Source organism: Syngnathoides biaculeatus, chromosome 17 (assembly GCF_019802595.1).
Source record: "Syngnathoides biaculeatus isolate LvHL_M chromosome 17, ASM1980259v1, whole genome shotgun sequence".
Lineage (NCBI taxonomy): Eukaryota > Metazoa > Chordata > Actinopteri > Syngnathiformes > Syngnathidae > Syngnathoides > Syngnathoides biaculeatus.
Window position 1 is genome coordinate 13,288,485 of NC_084656.1, and position 19,554 is coordinate 13,308,038.

At 41.5% G+C, this 19,554-nt stretch overlaps 1 protein-coding gene across 2 annotated transcripts; it reads right to left on the reverse strand.

Moving 5' to 3' along the window:
- Positions 1-128: 128 nt before the first annotated feature.
- On the reverse strand, positions 129-19,122 carry gsna (gelsolin a). Of its 2 annotated transcripts, XM_061800719.1 has the most exons (17): positions 18,898-19,122; positions 11,592-11,789; positions 10,974-11,128; positions 10,452-10,613; positions 10,189-10,338; positions 9,849-9,938; positions 8,057-8,189; positions 7,221-7,525; positions 5,629-5,762; positions 5,425-5,515; positions 5,196-5,222; positions 3,706-3,876; positions 2,812-2,986; positions 2,240-2,361; positions 1,944-2,021; positions 1,781-1,841; positions 129-769 (listed from the first exon to the last, which is right to left on the reverse strand). In XM_061800719.1, exons 2-17 carry the CDS (start codon positions 11,782-11,784, stop codon positions 600-602), a joined length of 2,217 nt encoding a protein of 738 aa, XP_061656703.1. In that variant the 5' UTR covers positions 11,785-11,789; positions 18,898-19,122; the 3' UTR covers positions 129-599. The 2 variants fall into 2 exon arrangements, with proteins under 2 accessions (XP_061656703.1, XP_061656704.1); XM_061800720.1 differs by lacking the exon at positions 5,196-5,222 and having other exon boundaries at positions 18,898-19,121.
- Between the last annotated feature and the right edge of the window lie 432 nt (positions 19,123-19,554).

Sequence of the window (19,554 nt, forward strand, 5' to 3'; positions counted from 1 at the left end):
AATCGCAGGGCACATTGAGACAAACAATCACACAGACTATTCTGATCCCAAAAATGGATATTCAATGCGAGTCCAATCATAACTTGTACTATATGTAGTGTATTACATATACACAGACACATTTTAAGTGTATTTTATGGTGATTGCAAGGTTTATTGAAAATGCCAAAAGTAACACATGGACAAGTTTTAGCAGCAGCAAAAAGGGAGCAGTGCAGATCAATTAATAACTTGTATGCATGCCACTTCCATAACCCTAAACAATAGGTGGAATACCATTTCAAAAATAAAAAATATGGCATAATATTACCTTGCTTGTGTTGTCTAGGTATGTGTCCAATTTGATTTTCTAGGAGATTGCATTTGAACAAAAAATCTGCATGAAGACAGTTTGTGAAAAGATTTGCAGCTATTATCTGGTTTTAAAAGAGAATGAAAGTAGCACTCTGGAGCAAAAACTACATTCTTTTTTTTAAAATGGCTACATTACGTCTCAAGGCATACTGGCAGCTAAAAACAAAAATAGTCTTTTGCTTGCAGAGGCGGCGAAGTGTCAGGTGCTGGTTGGACGGCTGGCGTGGAGGGTGACCAGAGGGGAGATCACAGGGCCAATTCGGCCATGGCTCGCTCCAGGGGGTCGCTGGTCCAGTAGTCGTGGTCCCAGCCCAGGAACCAACCGGTGAAAGTGGGCGGCTCAAAGCACTGCTTGATCTTCACGATGGGTGTCCTGCGGTCTCTGTTGGCAGGGTCGGTCTCGATGTAACGCACCGCTGGAGGGCGAGACGCGATTTCGTTATTTGTTGCTGATGGTGTGCAATTATGTAGCTTGGATTTACTTTAAAAATACTGTCAATAAACAATCAATTTACCTGCATAAAAGTTTACTAAGTACCATAAAACCACACTAGTAGAGAAAGACTGGATAAGTGACACCCTCAAATATGTTTAAAATTGCCCATAGTAACAGTTTAAACTGTAAATATGAACACACAATACTTTAAAGGTAATATACTGTAATTAAAACTATTAGAGATTATTTGTTTTTTTCCACATCTTTGTGGCTTTTGCAACCCATAAAATATCAATTATCAAGGAATAAAGGCATTCACTAGCTTGAGCTTGAATCACTCAGCAGTGCAAAAACACATGCGCCAAAGACTGCATAACTTCAGCTAACGACCCAAGCTAAACTTACTCGTAGCTCGTCTGCAACATACCAATATTTCAGAAAGTTTAGATGTATCACTCCTTCCTTAACACTAATTACTTCTTCCCTAATAGTCAGGACACTGTACGGTACAAGGCTTTTTCAACATTGTGAGGTTATGAGATTACATGGCATAAAGCACGCACGGATTATTAATTACTCTTGGTGTTTTATATTCATGGCTCAGAAGTGTATTTAATGCAAATATTTACTTTGATCACGATCTAACTCCTGCGTTCTCACCAATTTGTGATCCATTATGGGGCATTACAATTTATTCACAGGTTTGTGTAACGTCTTCTATCTCTAGAGGTACTCAATCTGATTGTAAACCAAAAATACAACACTGTAAATTTTCCTTTTTTGGTATTTTGACCAGATTTCATTCTATTAAATAAGTACTGTATAATAATAAAACCAATGCTGTCGTTGAAATTTTAGAGCTATATTGTCAGTAGTTGAAAGAATAACATTTCAATTTGCTATAAAACACCTATAAATATCAAAATGAGAAAAAAAACATCGTTTAATTTGTAGACTTGATGATTACAAGATTTCACAAAAACGCCCTTACCAGATGCCATGGCTTCAGTCTTCTCTTCCTCTTGGGCCTCATTGCCGATCCAGACGAACACCTTCGCACACGTGGGAAGTACAGAATACATTATCGGGTCATTTACGTTCCCTTTGAAGGCGTTTTTGATTTGATCTCAAAATTATTGTTCTGCTTTCTCAACCTGCTCCCAGGTGTCGAGGATCATGACATCATCAGTGGCGAGGTCATCCTGGGTCATCTCTCCTGGTACCTCTTCAATCTGGAATTGAAGTTGTGTCCATCCGTTTCATTTTTTATTAGGGTCACGGGTTCCACCCTTCGTAAGCATACGAAATCCGCTTCTCGACTAAATCGTGACTTTTCACAATTGCACATTGTAGCAAGAAACAATGGGAGCCCCAAACCTGATGCTGAATGGGTCAGTGAAAACGCAAAAGTTGAGACAACAGTGTAGCCATTTTAGTAACTTTGACTTACGATGAAGTTTCCAGTCTTGTTGGAGCAGACAAAGAGTCGAGGTGGATGGGCGTCCATTTTGTCCTTAAGTCTGGTAGAAGTGCGATATTCCGTCTTTCCTCCGAGAGAATCCCAAAACTGACCTGTGAATGGTTCCTGTTATTCTACTAGATCTCAAACAGGTACTATGGCCAACTCACGCAACTTCACGAGAAGGGAATATGTATGGTAGCTTGTTCCAACCTATATGGAGCCACAGCACCAGACCAAAAATGTCACCAAAAAGTACATGCAGTAATCTCGTCTTCATTTCCACGTACATGTACTTGCTTGACGTGAAATCTGGACAATTTAGTTGAACACAAAGCTATTCTACATTTCCCATCTAGTGGGGGGGGAATCTAGTTGATTGTTCATCACGAGTCCTGCCTGACATTATACAGTAGGTCACTCCCACAGATAGAACAAAGATATTATTCACAGTAAATATAATTTTCAATTCAGTCTAATTGGATAACACTAATTGGTCGGGAAACCTTTTAAGATCCGTGAACAGGATCTTGTTTTGTTGTGATAATCAGGAGACTCGTTACCTTCCTCCCCTCCCTCGGGCATCTCGGTGGGGGTCACTCCCAAGATGTCACACAGTTGCTGGGCTCCCATCTTCTCAGTGTCGCTGGCCCCCACTCCCACCCACAGGAAGGAACCTCCAGGGCTCACCAGAATAAAGGCGTCATTGGAGTTCAGGTTGGCCGCCACTGCATCAACCTGTGGACAAACGCATAAATGATTTTTTTTTTTTTGTGGATAATTTTTTACACCACTTCTCCTCAAGGACCCACACAGGCTAGAAATCAAACGTGTGACATCTACACAACCAATACCTGTACTTGGGCAAATAACGTTGATTGATTTGATGTCAATTAACATTTTTTGACATGTAGAAACAATTTCCCATTACAACAGTCTGCAATATGACATCCAAAAACTGGAATGTGTGATTGATGAAATAATTTCTCTATGATTAATATTATTCCCCTGCAAAAAAAAAAAGTAAACGCATTAACATAAATGTTCAGCATCTTTGCCCAACCTTTTGCAAAATACATTAAGAAATCCAAAAATGGCTTTGAATTCCTGAGTTTGTCTCACTTATGTGAAGCGAAAAGGGGGACGGGGGGGCTCCTTAAGCTCCTTAATTGTCATAAATGTTAGGTTTCGACCCATAATCAAGCCCGTGCTGTGAGTACTCTCATCTTCTGTTATTATTTCAGGCAGTGACTATTTTGGCATCTGTCTCCACAAAAGACTAAAGTAAATTTTATTGGGGGGGTGACTATTTTTAGAAGTGAATTTAATCTGCAATTGGTACTCCAGATGGTACAGACGTTCTTCTGAGTCAATACACAGAAAAATGATTCCGATTTATGATTTATACAGACAAGCTTCCATACTGTTATTTCATGACTCTTTTTCTGATGTCTTACCTCCACAGCTCTGGTGTGTCCCGCGGAGTTGGAGCGCACCTGGAAGAGGCGAGTCTCCGCAGGAGCTGACTGACCGCCTTCCCTGGACGTCCCGCCCTTGTAGACCACCATGGGCTGTCCTCCAAACAGACTCATCAGGTGGGCCGGCTCCTTACCCTGCACCACCCTCACCTGACACAACACCAACACGATAGATTCTTATTTCGTGCAATTTTGTGCTTTCATTTGTTGTGTAATCTAACATTCAGCAGTGCCGTAATTGGGCCACAAAGGAGGAGCATCGAGCTAAACTACAATTCACACATCTGCAGGTTCTGGGTGTCAAATTGTTGTGGATTCATGCATTATTATCTTCTAAATCTCTTTGGTCAAGTTATGGTAACACAAAGTGAAGATTATCAGATCAGTATATAATCAATACATAACAATATAGATGAAGTTATAACTCAATTTAATGAAAAATAATGGATCCTTGCGTCATTATCATAAGGATAACAGTTAAAAAGTTTTTTGTTACATTGTTTGAGGGTTACATTTTTATGAGTGCCCCGTGAAAGTGCGAGTGGGGATCTTGGAAAATGCTTTTGTGTTTTACATACACAAACTACCGCCCATGCAGTTGAAGTGTAGTGTAATGCACACATAACAGTATAATGAAGCATGCACATGGAAATGACAAAGTACACAGTGAGGTGAAAACGCAGGCAAATCTGAGAAATGCACATCTGACATGCACAGAGCCAGTGTTGGTGATGTTCTATGTTATGAACTATGGTCAAAATACAGTATAGACTTTGTCTACGGGGACATTTAAAACTTAATCTCGTCAAACGATGTTATGAGGCATCATCACACTATTGCAGGATCGGAATTAGTTGCATGGAAGAATCGTTAACTGCTACACTATTGATGTTCAAGTACCGTAATTTCCGGCCTATAAGTCGCGACTTTTCACGCGCTTTCAACCCTGCGGTTTATGCGGTGATGCGGCTAATTTGTGCATTTTTTTCTAAACACCCGCAAGGGGGCACTCGAGGGGAAAAGGTACGAGTGTAGGAAGTAACTTTTACTTTTACCGGTCCAGCCCTGTTAACGCTGCTCTAGCGTGTTATTGCCGTGTCTCAGTGACTTTTACCAGTATGTTTTTTTTTTACCCGGCCCTGTTAGCGTGTGGCGCTAGCGTAAGTGTGGCGGCGTTACCGCGGCGGCGCTAGTGTTAAACTCTCTGTGTACCATTTTTCTTTGTAAATATCACGTTTCAATGTCGGTTTCAATGTGGACGCTTGCAGCTTTTACACAGCTGCAACGTATTTATGTACCAAATTTTTCTATTTTTTTTACAAATGTACTGGGTGAGGCTTATAACCAGGTGCGCTCTGTAGGTCGGGATTTACGGTACGATTTCATTGTTCAAATATTAAAATCCAAAGTATAGGTAGAGTTTTGTCACTGGCTCTGGACAAAAAGTGAAGGGGCAGTTTTGAAAATACCTGAGTGGTTATAGGCGCACCAACAACCTGAGGAGAAAGACGTATTGTGAAGTCAAGAAGGAGAGAAGCGGCGGCAAGGAAAGGAGATGGTGAAAGCGGTCAAAGCTCAGATGAGGCGAAAGTGCTTCCCGGGAGCCAGAGAGGACCGCTGACAATCTGAGTGACTGAGTGGGTTTGAGGTCATGAAAATAAAAAGCATTTTCGGGCGTAGGAGTTCGATGAGCGCTACCTGGACAGGACCGCCGCCAAGCTCCTCATCCAGCTGGGCGCTCAGGATTGCGCAAGCCCCGATTTCATCCTGGCTCGAGTCCATGCCCTGCCTGGAGAAGAGGAACTATAATCATCATATGCAAACACACTCAGAGGCCTGTCCAGGAAATATGTAGTTTTTTTTCTTCCTGTTTGTATAGTTTACAAGCTTATCCTATCTCACCACATGTAGATGATGTGTCCGTGACGTCCTCCGTGATGGTAGTTATATTGGATGATGTAACTGTCTCCACCAAAGAACTGCCCGTATGTAGACGGGTCCACCGGCACCTTGTCAGACCCCTCAATACGCCAGATCTGCCAGGAAAGACAAAACAGGTGATGTCCTCCACTCTCATAGGACAGAATCTGAATCATTTGAAACTCCGGTTTCAAAAATTCTGCCATGGTCTCCCCAACTCCTGCTTTTATGCCATCATATCGCTGCGGTTACTACCGAGAAAAATGCTAAATGGTAGCTGATCACAGTGACAGGAAAAATATATATATATTCTACTCGGCCGAGTCCATGGTTGGGTCTTGCGTCTCCAAATCTGTTGCATCGTCATTGTTAAAGATTAATGGAAGGTTTATGTTTTGCCTTTTAAGACTCACAATTCCCAATCAATGAGTCAATCAACAGACCAATCAATAAACAAATCAACACTTTACCTCTCTCTGTTTAGGTCTTTTTTTTAATGTGACGTCATCATCTGATGAGGTTTGAAAAGTTACTTTTATTTCATTACTTTGTTTTTTTTTAAACCTGAGCAGATGACGAAGTAAGGAGCAGAAAGTACAGCTGTCAGTTGTCAACTGCAATTTCTCAGTAAAAATAATATTCAAGTCAAATACAGATACTTGAGAAATCTACTTAAATAGAGTTAAATATTTGTCCTTCATTACTTCCCGCCACTGCATAGCAGTATTAGTTTAACGTAGTATATACCTGTACAGAATCATTTAAATATTTGCCTCCCTAATATTTGAATACTGTTAGCGAAATAAACTACCCAAAAAAAAAAAAAATACAACTCCAATAATCAGCAAATTATTAATTTGAATACCACCACCTCGTTTTTGCAATCAGTTCTGGCCACAGATTTCCATCCATCCATTTTCTTTGCCGCTTATCCTCACGAGGGGGTGGGGGGAGTGCTGGAATCTATCCCAGCTGTCAACGGGCAGGAGGCAGGGTACACCCTGAACTGGTTGCCAGCCAATCACAGGGCGCATCGAGACAAGCAGCCGCACTCACAATCACACCTAGGGGCTATTTAGAATGTCCAATTAATGTTGCATGTTTTTGGGATGTGGGAGGAAACCGGAGCACCCGGAGAAAACCCACGCAGGCACAGAGAGAACATGCAAACTCCACACAGGAGGGGCAGGGATCGAACCCGAGTCATTAGAACTGTGAGGCCAACGCTTTACGACCTGATCCGCCGTTCCACCGGCCACAGATTTGTTTATCATAATTTTCCTCTTACACACACTCACTAACTATAATGTTGGAAAAAATAACCTGATATGCAGATTCAAATTGAAATTTGTCACAAACTAATTTTCTGCAGGAGGTCGACGAGCATAATGTAGTAATGATGCATCACCTACTGATTTTGTTGTCAGTTAGAAGTTTTATACTTTACACATGTGGGAGAAGCTCAGGAAGAGAATCCTCAATTATTTTTAGTGTCAACGTGCACCGTTTTACCAGTCCAGTACTAAATCAAGTCATCTATTTGAAGAGAACTCACGTGGCCTCCAGGGTCTCACCTGTTTCTCTCCAGTGCCGTCGTCCACCATGCCGTGCTGGGCGGCCATGGCGGGGGAGTCGTGCAGACAGGCGGCGTCGAAGGGCACCTTCGGGATCTTGGCGATGCTGTTAGCGATGTAGGCTACACCCAGGCCCACGGTCTGGTCTTTGTCCCTCCAGTTTTTGAAGAACTGCTTGAAAAGCGGCGTCTCGCCCATCTCTGGCAGGACTTGCACTTGAGTGTGTTTGGGGTAGCCCATTTTCTTGATGAACTCCTCGGCAGCCTTCATCGACGCCTTTCGCTCATCCATGTTGGCGTCTTGACCTTTGAAGTAAAGAGAGAGAGGGAGAGAGAGAGAGAGACAGAGAGAGAGAGAAAAGTACAGTATTTAGGGGATAGCAGTAAAATGAAAGTAAGTGACACTCTGCCCAAAAAAATGTAAATACATCACACACTGATACCAAAATATTTAAATTTGAGTTCTATACAAATGGCTAACATATGATTTCATTTCTGTTTAAATGCACTTGTATAAGACTTTCCACTAACAATCCAGACTAAACTCAGCTCCTATCCAAGATATAAAGCTTGTCACACTGTTGTGACGTATCACTGCACGTAGTTGACGTTGAAACACTTTAGACGGGCCTTTAAAGCCATCTTGTGGCATCTTCGCCATTTTAGAAAGAGGCATCACGTAGGGAGTTTTGGAGTGAATCATGGCGGATAGGTTCCAAAACAAAAGAGAAAAAACACAAATAGGTGAATTTGCAAATGGTGACCTGCAAGTATGCAGAGGATTACAATACTACCATTTTATCCAAACGGATCGTGACCTGAAAACTACACCTTTACCTTTCCATACATAGATCTTTCCGTCAGAGCCGTGGTCCAAAATGAAACAGTCACCGGTCTCCAGGGCACTTTGACGGAACGGGTTCTCCTCGGCCACCAGGGCAATACTCATACCTCCACTGGCATTGGAAACCTACCAGAGAAGGTGGCATGGAAAACAAAGACATATTGGTCAGTTCATGGAATGTGGATGAAGAATCCATTTCCTATCAGCACTGTCAGTTTTCAGAAAATCTTTTCAGAGCCATATTAAATGTATGAAGAAAAACAAACGACAACGGTTAAACAATTGGTCACTATTATATATGATGACCTTTTGTAGGTTGGATATATTGGGGATCAATATGGCAGTTCCGAGGTTTTATTTGTCTCTGGAAATGCATGACAGGCTCCATCAAATGCTCTTGCTTAAATTTTCCCCAAGTGGTTTAAAGAATTGACATTGTGAAAGATTGGTGTGCTGAATACTTCTGGGCATTTATGCATATAAAAGTAGCCACAGTCTAAACAGAATAATGGACCTCGTGATCACCAACAATTCTAACTTTGATCAGTCTCACATTGTCATTGATACCCGCGCACCTTGGCCCTCAATCCTCCATGTCAGAGGAAATCCATTGTCAGTTTTGCATTATCTCGTGATTCAAAACGTCGGCGCTGTAACCCTTCAATGCGGGCCACGGCCTACCCACTACTGATCAAAAGCGCACTGTTCTAGAAATGTGCACTTCAACAATGTCAATATTCCAAAGAAGTATAATATTCACATGGCCATCTGAGTGAATAGTTGATAGAATTTTGTATTACATAATGTAATCACGTGACTTTGATGGTGTTTGATCTGCAGGAAAATATTGGTGCCACACCAGCAAAAGAGGAAGTGGATGAATGGTGGGTTGCCTGGCTATTTTTTTTCTTTTTTATGTTATGTACAGTATGTCCTGCTTTATCATATTTCCTACAGTTGTTTTTGATGTTTATTGTCCGTATCAGGACTTATTTGGTTAAGAGTTTTTTGCTATAAAACATGTCACACTAAAAAGTTCTATTTCTCGCGTTGTCTCTTTTCTAGCCTCTTCTTAAATTGAGCCTGTATTACTACTGTATTACTTTTAGTGCGGTGACAAACAGTATTTTCCTATTTACTACAACGTTTAAGACCGGGGTGCCAAACTTATTTTTCTTGCGGGCCACATTGTTGTTTCAGTTTCCCTCAGAGGGCCATTGTGACTGTGGAACAAAAATATTTAATAATTTCATTATATTTACATCATCAATTTATGAACTAGTTTTGGAATCAGAAATCAAGAGTAGTGTGTTTTTCAACTATACATGTTTGTTAACACAAAAATGCTTGTAATATCTCAACATTATCATTTACGATATATGACAATTTGAAATTTTGGTGCAGATTTTTACAAGGATCATGGAAATTGACAATTTAGATTTGGCTTCATGGGCCACATAAAATAATGTGGCGGGCCAGATCTGTCCCCCGGACCTTGATTTTGACACCTGTGGTTTAAGATTTGTGTTATACTTGTTACTTGATATTAATAACATCCAAGACATGGATGTCTCCCATGGTACATCCTTTTTCCTCTTTCACATGACGTAGTTTCTACAGAATAATCAATATTATTACGACATGCTTGTAGTTACACTCAAGACTCGCGACTACCTAAACCAGTATTTCTAAGTATACATCATTTTACACAAAACCGCTCACCAAAATGAGGCTACCATATAAGAAAATGTTATTGTGAGGACAGCAAAAAGAAAGCATGAGTACCTTGTAGAGTTTGGCCCTCTTCCTGTTAGAAACATCAGCCTTGATGTCATCAGAGGTTCCGAGAGGCAGATCTGGTTTTTCTCCTAAAACCTAAGGACAGAAAAAACTGTGTGAGTCTCATATCCGGTGCGCAAGGATACTTAAACGATCGAGCAACATTCAATGTAAGAACTATATTTTAAAGTATGCTTCCTTTTAAAAAAAAAAAAAATTACCTCCATTTTGATTAAGTATCTGGGTTTGTCATGGTATTATATTCATAACTTGGATTGCATTACCTACATGTACCGACTGTTCTTGCTTATGATTGTTCAGTGCATATAGCATGAAATGATCTTACCTCTATCATTTTCTCTCTCTCCCTTCCCTCTTCACAGACATAAACGCGGGCCCTCCCACTGCGCTCGTTGTCACGGATCCCCTTGGCGACCTGCGTGGCCTTCAGCTTCTCAAAGCGGTTACTCTGGGAGCCGCACCACTGATAAATCTCCTGCAAAGCGTCAGGAAGGGGGAAAAGTAAGGTAACACAACCTTCGCCCTGATAAAGGACTCTAACCCATAATTGCAGTAAGAGCACAGAAAAAGGGACCCCGGGTGACTCACAGCTCCCAAGTCCAGAATGAAACAGTCTCCTTGGTTGAAGCTATCCCAGCTAACAGGCACCTCGGTTGCCCTGATGACATGGCGACCTTTAACCTGGAGCACTCTCTGTACAACCACCTCATTGGTGACGACATGCTTGAACCCTGATGCCACACCTCCTTTCTGGTACAGACGAGACACATTTTCCGAAGTTGATGACTGCATATTAATATCAAGTTCTATCTCGGAATACGTTTTTACCATGAATACAGTGGGATGAAATGTTGTGTGCTTCAGCAAATGCTTGAGAACAAGTAAATGTTGTGGGATTTAGGCATAAAGATTCATTATTTAAAAAAAAAAATAGGAGGGACTCAAACAAGTGTACTTAAAAACTTTTCAAAATGTAAATACAGCAACATATGAAATCAGCACACCAAATTACAATAAAAATGAGGTTAAAACAAACTTGGAATTGAACCAAATGATAGCAAAATCTAACAATCATACGGTTTTTAATGTAAACATGAGTTAAAATCCCACCATGTACTTAATCCCAGACTTGAAGTAGCCAAGAAAGGTTTTGGACTCGTGACCCTGGACTTCCCGATACTGAATGGGTTTTCCACCCAGGAAGTCATCCATTTGGATCGTGAATACGGCCGCTGAGCCGCTCTCATCCTGGGTGCAGAAATCACCTGCGCAAAGACAACAGAACAAAGACTCAATGTTAAACCGGCACATTATTTAATCCAGGCGTAGCCCATCAATCCAGATTATCAAATTTTGCATTAAAATCTGACACAAAACCACATATGGTCATTAATTTATGTTTGGCCGCATTAAAAGAAACAGGAAATATATGTACAAAATTGATTTTTAATCCAGACCCTATAACCTTTGATCTGAATATTATTTGTTTTTAATAACCATTTGCTTGTAAGTATTGTTGGCAAACTTCACTAACAGTTTCTGCTCCTGGACTTCCTCAAACTAGCATTGTTGACTTCCACGCACTCAAACAATAGCGAACATAGTGTGCGGTAAACAATATTTAGGCCATCATTGACTATGTATTCCCATTGTTGGTCCAACTATTTAAGAGTGGATGCTGATTGGATGATTCTGCATTTGGGAAATTGTCAGGCTCGCGCCACTCACCCAACCAGAAATGGAGGTCATACTGCAGGTTTCCTGAGCGCTGCTTGATGGTGTTGAGGATGATGTACGCGTCGCCTGTGTAAAATCCTCCATAAAGGTTCTCGGGAACGGGAACAAGGTCAAAGTTCTCCACCCGCCACACCTGGAGGCCCTGCTTCTTTCCGGCCCGCTCGAACTCTGGGTGCTCTGCCATTCTACCTGCAAGCCGACCACGTAACTTTTTAGAAGTTGAATTCCTTTCACTCCGCGGCGGATCTGAGCATATAGGTGTGTTGTCCTGGCAACAAGCTTGGTCAGACCATGTGTACAAACGCCGCAGGGGCAACAGTAGTCACTCTGTGATAAGTCAAGCTTAGCTCCACCCATTTACGAGCCAATTGCTCGTGGAAACATCAAGCCGCTCCCCTTAAGACTGTGGTGTTGCCATGGATACGAAGTTTGAGCTATAGTTAGATATTAGTGCACTGCATAGTGAATCACGGGTTCCCTGCGGAGTTCGGGTGTTTCCCGTTGTGAAAGGACATATTATGACTAAAAGAGTCCGACAGAGACGCTCCAAACACCATATGGAGATCAAGTATATTTTGTCTTCGGCGTATCCCAAATTTGCACATCTGCAACACACATTATTGAATTGTGGAAACAGAACCGATTCAACAAGTTCCAGAAATATGTGAGCATTGAGGTTTTATGATTTTTGCCTTTAATGAAACACTGGATGTGAGCAGTAGATTTGAAACTTTAATTAATGAGGTGTTCTGGAAATATGACAATGAACGTTTAGCAATTACAGCCATTTTATGGAGGGTACGGTACCTCGCTTCAATGGTCAAAAGTATTGGGAGAAGACTTAATCCAGTACAGCCATCCAGTTTCAATATGGGTTCTCCTGTTCAGGGAAGCTGGAGCCTGTCCAAGCCCAGGCCCGGTTGCAAGTCAATCACATTTGCCAATAAACACACAAAGGTTGGCACAGCGCATGTTTTGTTGGTGATAGTTTTTTTTTTTTTACAGCAGATGCAACCCTCGCTTTTATCCTGTCATGGGGCAGCATAAGACTGCACTGCAGTAGCTGAGTCCTGAGGCGTTGACCGGAAATCAAACCCACACCGCCACGTATGAAACCCAAGCGGCATGTACCATAACATTATCAATGCTAACTGAGATTATTTTAATACTTGGATGAAAATCTTTTGCGAACTGTGAAAGTAGAGCCTAGATACTTTGCCAGGCCTTCACTGCTGCCACCTTGACTTGTCAATTGTTTCTCATTTTTGTTGCCTTCACTTTTTATCTTCTGTATCTAGAAAAGCATGCTCTATTGGGTTGAATTAGGGTTAAAGATACAGGCCTCCACTTTAATCTTAGTTTGATGCTTTAATTTTAAATGCATTGTGGGCATATAAGCAAAATGATAATTATTGTACAAATACTTCTGGACTTGTAATGAATAACAGGAACAGAGTGGAAGCCTGAATAATAAGTGGGAATAGAGAGAGGACTGCATTTTTTTAAATTGCATCTTAACTGGTAAGAACCTAAAATCCTGGCACCAACATGTAACAAGACTTGATAAAATGGCCTTATTTCACATAATTGTGGCACACTACACTTGGAAGCAAAAGTACAGATCCACTTATAACTTGAACACAGAAACTAGTATCAATGTTGTCCGTAGGCGTGAATGTGGGTGTGAATGGCCGTTTGTCTCTTGGTGCCCTACGATTGGCTGGTAATCCGTCCAAATTGTACACCACCTCTCGCCCAAATTCAGCTGGGAGAGGCTCCAGCTCACACAAGCACTATTGAAAATGGAAAAACGTCTGTACTTTATTCACTAAATACAACTGTGTATGTATCCGCCAAGTTAAATGCTAAATGCTCCAAGATCATTTCTGACCATTTGTGATGGCGCCAGTCTAGTCGAGGGTTTCAGTAGGTGCCTGCTCAGTGGCATGTAATGTTTGAAATGTGAGAAAGGAGGCCTGACCTTCCTGTTTACATTTTTATCAGAGTAACTAATCAGCAACAGTCAATTAAATGAAGTCCGGACGCCATGGATGTTTCATGGAAAAATAACAATTGTAAAATGGCCCATACAAAGAGTTCTGAAGGTACAGCTTTGCAATGTTAAAAAAAAAAAAAAAAAAAAAAAAAAAAAAGAAGTCACATTTTCTGAACTTCTATAAAGCCATTACAAGGTTTCAGTTTTAGGAGGCAAATAACAAGGCGTGTATCATAAAAATAGCATGTTCAAGATGGAAAATGGTATTTACTTCATGGTTTGTGCTCCACCCATCCACAAACTTTCACAACAATAAGGCCTTTTGTGTTTTGTCGTGCATTAACCCAAAATATATTGCAAAAACGACATGTTGACAAATATTGTCTATGCATAGTCATTTATTATTTATTGTAATTTGAATGTGTAATAGTTTGACTACAATGGCAAAGAATTAAGATGACATAATAAACACCATGAGAATAAATAATACTATTGGTCACAGAAATGTTTTCAGCAGACTAGTTCGACTCTCTTGCTGGAACAGTAAACACTGCAGCGTGTAAACAAGTTCTCTGAATTGAAGCAGTGTTAGCAAGTTAGATTTTGCCCTTTTTTTGGCCTTTCCTACCGAATTTAGGCACCGTTTCTCTCGACTCATTTATTTCTCTAAATATGTCGTCATGACAGCTGAAGCACACAGCGTTTCTCGATTATTATGAGCCAAACATTTTTCAAAGTTGAGGGTCGTGCAGTTTGAAACAGTTTGAATCTGTTTCCCCACAGTTAAGCAGCGTCTCTATGTGTATGAGTCACCGTCTGGGTGTTCACACTGGAACCACAAGCATGGCAACCATCTAGATGCTGACTCTCGAAGGGGGAAGTAAGATATTTGGGGGACAACAATACAATCTGGCCAAGAAATTGCTTTTCCACTATTTCTGCATTTTTTTTACGTAACAATCACAACTCACTGTTGTAACAATTTGTCCACAATCCGTTGCAATATGGAAGCGTAGTTAGGAGAAACTCATTTTACAGTTTCAAGTTGAATATGTTGCTGGCTTGAGTTTTTTCAATGTCATTTCCTCTCATTTGTGATGGCATAAGAGAAGAAATATGGATACACGTTATGGCAAAGTAGTACATACGTTCCTGCTCTGGGTGCTCACGAAAATAATGTATAACTGCACACCGGGCAACCCAACCTAACAACATCAGATGCTTTCTGCACTCTGCTTCTAGCCAAAGGTACATATGAAATTATAAATATAGTTAAGTATGATGGTAAAACACGATGTGCGTATAGGCTAAGTCTAAATGCTGAGTTGGTGGGGCTTGGCAGCAGCCAGTTCATATCTCTAAAAGTATTTTTTGCGTGTACTACTGCTACGTCCTAAATATAATTTATGATGAACAATGATGATAACATTATGTTCCAAACTACTGGTTATAAAACTCCAACTTCTGCTGGAGGGTACTGTAAAGTCACGAAGGGACACACCCAACAATCTGATTACCACATGCATGCAAAGATTTAACTGGAACCACTGGATCTTTGGACATGAAGGCAGACGCTTGGTATAGAACTTTTAACGTGACACCTTGAGAATTATGTCAACATATAACAAAAAAAACTGTTAACATGTTTAGTAGGGAACAACAAAAACTTAAAGGTCTCATATTTTACCAAACCAGCTTTTTGTATTATTCGGTATGCAATTTTGGGTCAATGGTACCTCAGTAATCATGTGGAGTATGAATTGCTCAATCCCAGACATTTTTCCACCAAGAGACCCGAGTCTCAACCTTATATAGAGCGTGTGGACCGACGTCACGAAATCACGTGACTGGCCGTATTTCCGGTCTAACGAAGCATTGTTTAATGGTAAGTCTGTTGAGATGAAACGAAACTATGTCTTATAGCACACCAACCAGTATTGGGAGAAGACTTTCAAAGCGTATAAATGTCTGGATGCATACAAATACTTCGTTGCTGGATCTGTTCTCAACGGGGAATGGCTCGTGAACGCAGAAGGGTACTCAACTACACGTTAACCTTTGCCGAAATCCATCGATCTTTTCGGCTGGTATTCAATACAAATGCCAATATTTAAATAAATGACCCCCGGTTTTACAAAAAATGGCATTCATTAACTCTGATTGGAAAAAAAGAGGACGGGGAGTCAGCTCCTCCGTACACGGAAGCGTATTGCGGCCACACGTACACACACACACACACACACACACACACACACACGCACACACCTCTAAACCTCTCTGCGACAGACATTTATTTTTTAAAATACGCATTGTTTTCAAATGAGTTAACTTGGCATTATGAATACTTCGTAATTTCTCATAAAGAATAATTCCTACCTGTAATGAAGTGATCGCTACACAGGCGTGTGAATTTGGTTGGCCACCAGCCATCATGTTTAATTATTGAAATCCATCGATCTTTCCTGGTCTTTTCAGCTGGTATGCTGTAGCATGATCTCTGAATATCTGTCTCGTCTGTTGTGACAACCAACAGTACAACAAGTCTCGGGTATTGTAAATATTCCCCTATGGTTCAATGTTTACCACAATGTCGAGCACCTCTGTTTGACCAGCAATATGGTGCGGTGAACATGGTGACGTCACATGCATGAGCTCTACACCGTATATCACTACCTCTCCCTGAGTCTGCGGTGTCACCATTACAAACACGTGTGAGCTCATAAATGTCTTCTACACGGAGGCAATCAATCAGAGGAAAGCGGGAAGTCTTTGTCAAATATAGACAAAGTGGACAGAAAACTGGGTCAAACAGAAGTAGCTTGGGTGCCTTTTTGTGACACTCTTATGACAAAACCAAGATGTTTTTTTTTTTTTTTTTTTTAATAAAATGGACACATTTATACTAAGTCATGTGAGAGCTAAAGAGCCAAAACTACAGGACCTTTAACATTCATACTCAGATTACTTCTGTTAAATATACATTTCATCAAAATACAGTACCTAAAAAGGCACCGCAGGAGATTCTTCAAACTCAGTCACACATGTAGCTGTCTTGTTAAAAATAGAATCCTTGTAAAAATCTGGAGACTGACACAGATTCATACATATACAGATTCATGCATATCTTTTGTGCAGTTTTGGTTTTGCGGCGCTTCAAGAATAAACTACAAAAATCACTATGGCAGCCTTTGACTGCGATCACAGCCCCCAATGGAGGAAAGTGCTCACCCATCGCTGAGCACCAAAGCTATTTTTCCTCCCAAGTAAGACACTGGCTTTGTCAGCCCTAATAAAGCAAACATTAGGGGGGATTCGTCATGCCTGAGGAAGTTAACACTTTGGAAAAAAAAATCTAAGACAGAAAAGTATGTCTGAACTCTGAAAATGGATGAGTTGGAGCCTATCTCTGTTGACTTTGGGTGAGTGGCAGGCTACACTACAGACTAGTATGGCAAACGAAACACAGTAAAGCCTAAGAGTCAAACCCAGAATCTCTGAACTGTAAGGCAGCATGAACCATATTTCAACTATGCTGCCTGAACATGCCATAATAAACCAAACGTTTGTTACAGCATATAACACGGTTTGCAACGGTTGATTATACCATTCAGTGTTTCGGTAAGATCTGATTTGTTTTGGTTTCAGCTAACTAACCTAAAATTCTAGCCCCAAAAAGGTTGACACACTGGGAGGAATGTGTCCCCAACCTTTGTGGAACTGCACAGAACGCTCTAGCCTCAAGACCCCCCCTCTTTGGCTCCCACGTTATGTGGTCCCCTCCCCCACACTTAGCTCATCACAGCCCCTCCTTTTGGACGGCCCCTGCTGCAGGGCTCAAAAGTGCTGCAGCACAAACAGAAGCCTCATATGTCCCAAAACAGCATGGGCATCAAGGCCCTTGTGATTTGTCAGCTGCTGTCCCACTTGGGAAAAAGCATTCTCATGATTCACAGTTTTATTTGTGAAATGCATATTTATGTGGCGTAACTGCAGCCTTGTACTGGGATTTTCCCTAAAGGAGGACTGACGTGTTCAGATTTCCCACAACATCTTGCATTGAGTCCGGCTTTGTGCACTTGGGCACGGTCGCGAAAAAAGAAAAGGTGGCTTCAGCAAATGGAAACTGACTGGGGACCTCGGAACTGTGAGGCCAACGCTTTACCAGCTGATCCACCGTGCCGCCGATGTACTAATTAATGGTACTCAATTAAATCCCTCAAGGGGATCTTAAACCCCTAAATATATTTTGGTTTCGTGACCTGCATCGGTTCGCGACACGCAACCTTGTGACAATCCTGTTAAAGTCTAAACTAAATGTGGGGAAAGAATAAATTTCTTTTCTTTGTGTCCTCGTTGGAGCTTCAGCAAAGACCCAAATCTCACACAAGACGCACACAAAGAAAGCATGTTGTTGTTTGAGACTTCCACCGACTGGCGCAGATTAGCGAGGACGCAGACTTGTTGGACTCATATTTGGGTGAGGATTTCCCGCCAATCCTTTTTGATTGGATGGCAGCCGTCTATCTTTTTCGCCTCCTTCCACACTGTTATGACAAACACAACACTGAGTGACACGATCATCCCGTGGTCACCGTCGCCACTTCCTCTGTATCACTCTGTGATTCGACGTTGCTATGGGAACAACAGACATATCCTGTTGTGGATGGCATACAATAGATCATGGTAAGCACGCCATTTCTGCTTAGTTCTTTAATTATGTATCTTGAATCATGCCAAAGTGTTTATTATCCTTCCATCCAATCTGTTTTCAATCCCGCTTAACCTTATTAGGCGAGCTGGGAGTTGTGTCCTTTTTCACTTGACTTTAAATTTGAAACACTTGATTGGTTGCAGGTCACATACACAAAGAGCTATTTGCACTCACATTTATATGGAGAATTTAAAATCTTCACTTCACCTCACAAACCTGGAGGGGGGGGGGGCGCACAAGCACAGGGAAAACAGAAGAAGGGTGGAGGCAGCCCTGATTCAAACCCATAACAATAAATCTGTGAGGAAAACGTGCTAAGCACAATATCTTTGTCCACCGTGATCCCAAAGTACACGATGGAAACCACTCCGTCTGCACACAAGGGTTATGTCCTTATAAGGCAAGGGGGTGCACTATATTATTACAAGGTTGTTACTACAACACTGCTACTACTGAAAGTCACACAAAGAAGGCCGCCGTACAGAAATAAGGCCTGTTCATTCTTATTGTTATGCAGGAAAGCCATTTGACTTCATTTAAGCATCAAATTACTTTCCCGGCCAACTAGCTGAAAGTCAAATTTGTCGTACCTTACCGATCCTCAATGTTGTTACACGAGGGGGAAAAAAATACAAAAAACAAAACGGAGAGCAAACGGAGACGTGGGCGAGCCGCGGTGAGCGTTTCTAGCTGCAGGCTCGGGGCGCAGGGAGGCGTCAGGACGGCGTGGCAGCTGAGCGCAAAGCCGCTACTTTTGAGGCTGGCCCGGGACACACCCCGTTATTGATGCCCGTCCGGCCTGCAGGAGGCGGAGGTCGTGTGCGCGCGCACACGCACGCACGCCCCCGCTTATTTTATCCCCACCTCACCACTTTTGTGAAGTTTGTTGCAATCATATTGCATTTTATGGGGGGGCTCTTAAAGTCACGGGGGCTTGGGGAAAGCCTCGACCTTATTTTGTTTTCGGTCAAAAAGATTTGTGTCAGTCTACTTCGGTATGTTATAGACAACGTTCACGTTGAACGATGCTGCCACCCACTGACGACAGAAAAAAAATCCAAGCACGACCTAAATCAGTCTTGAATTATATTTTAAAATCTCACTAGCTAGCTAGCTAGCTAGCTTGCTAGATAGATAGATAGATAGATAGATAGATAGATAGATAGATAGATAGATAGATAGATAGATAGATAGATAGATAGATAGATAGATAGATAGATAGATAGATAGATAGATAGATAGATAGA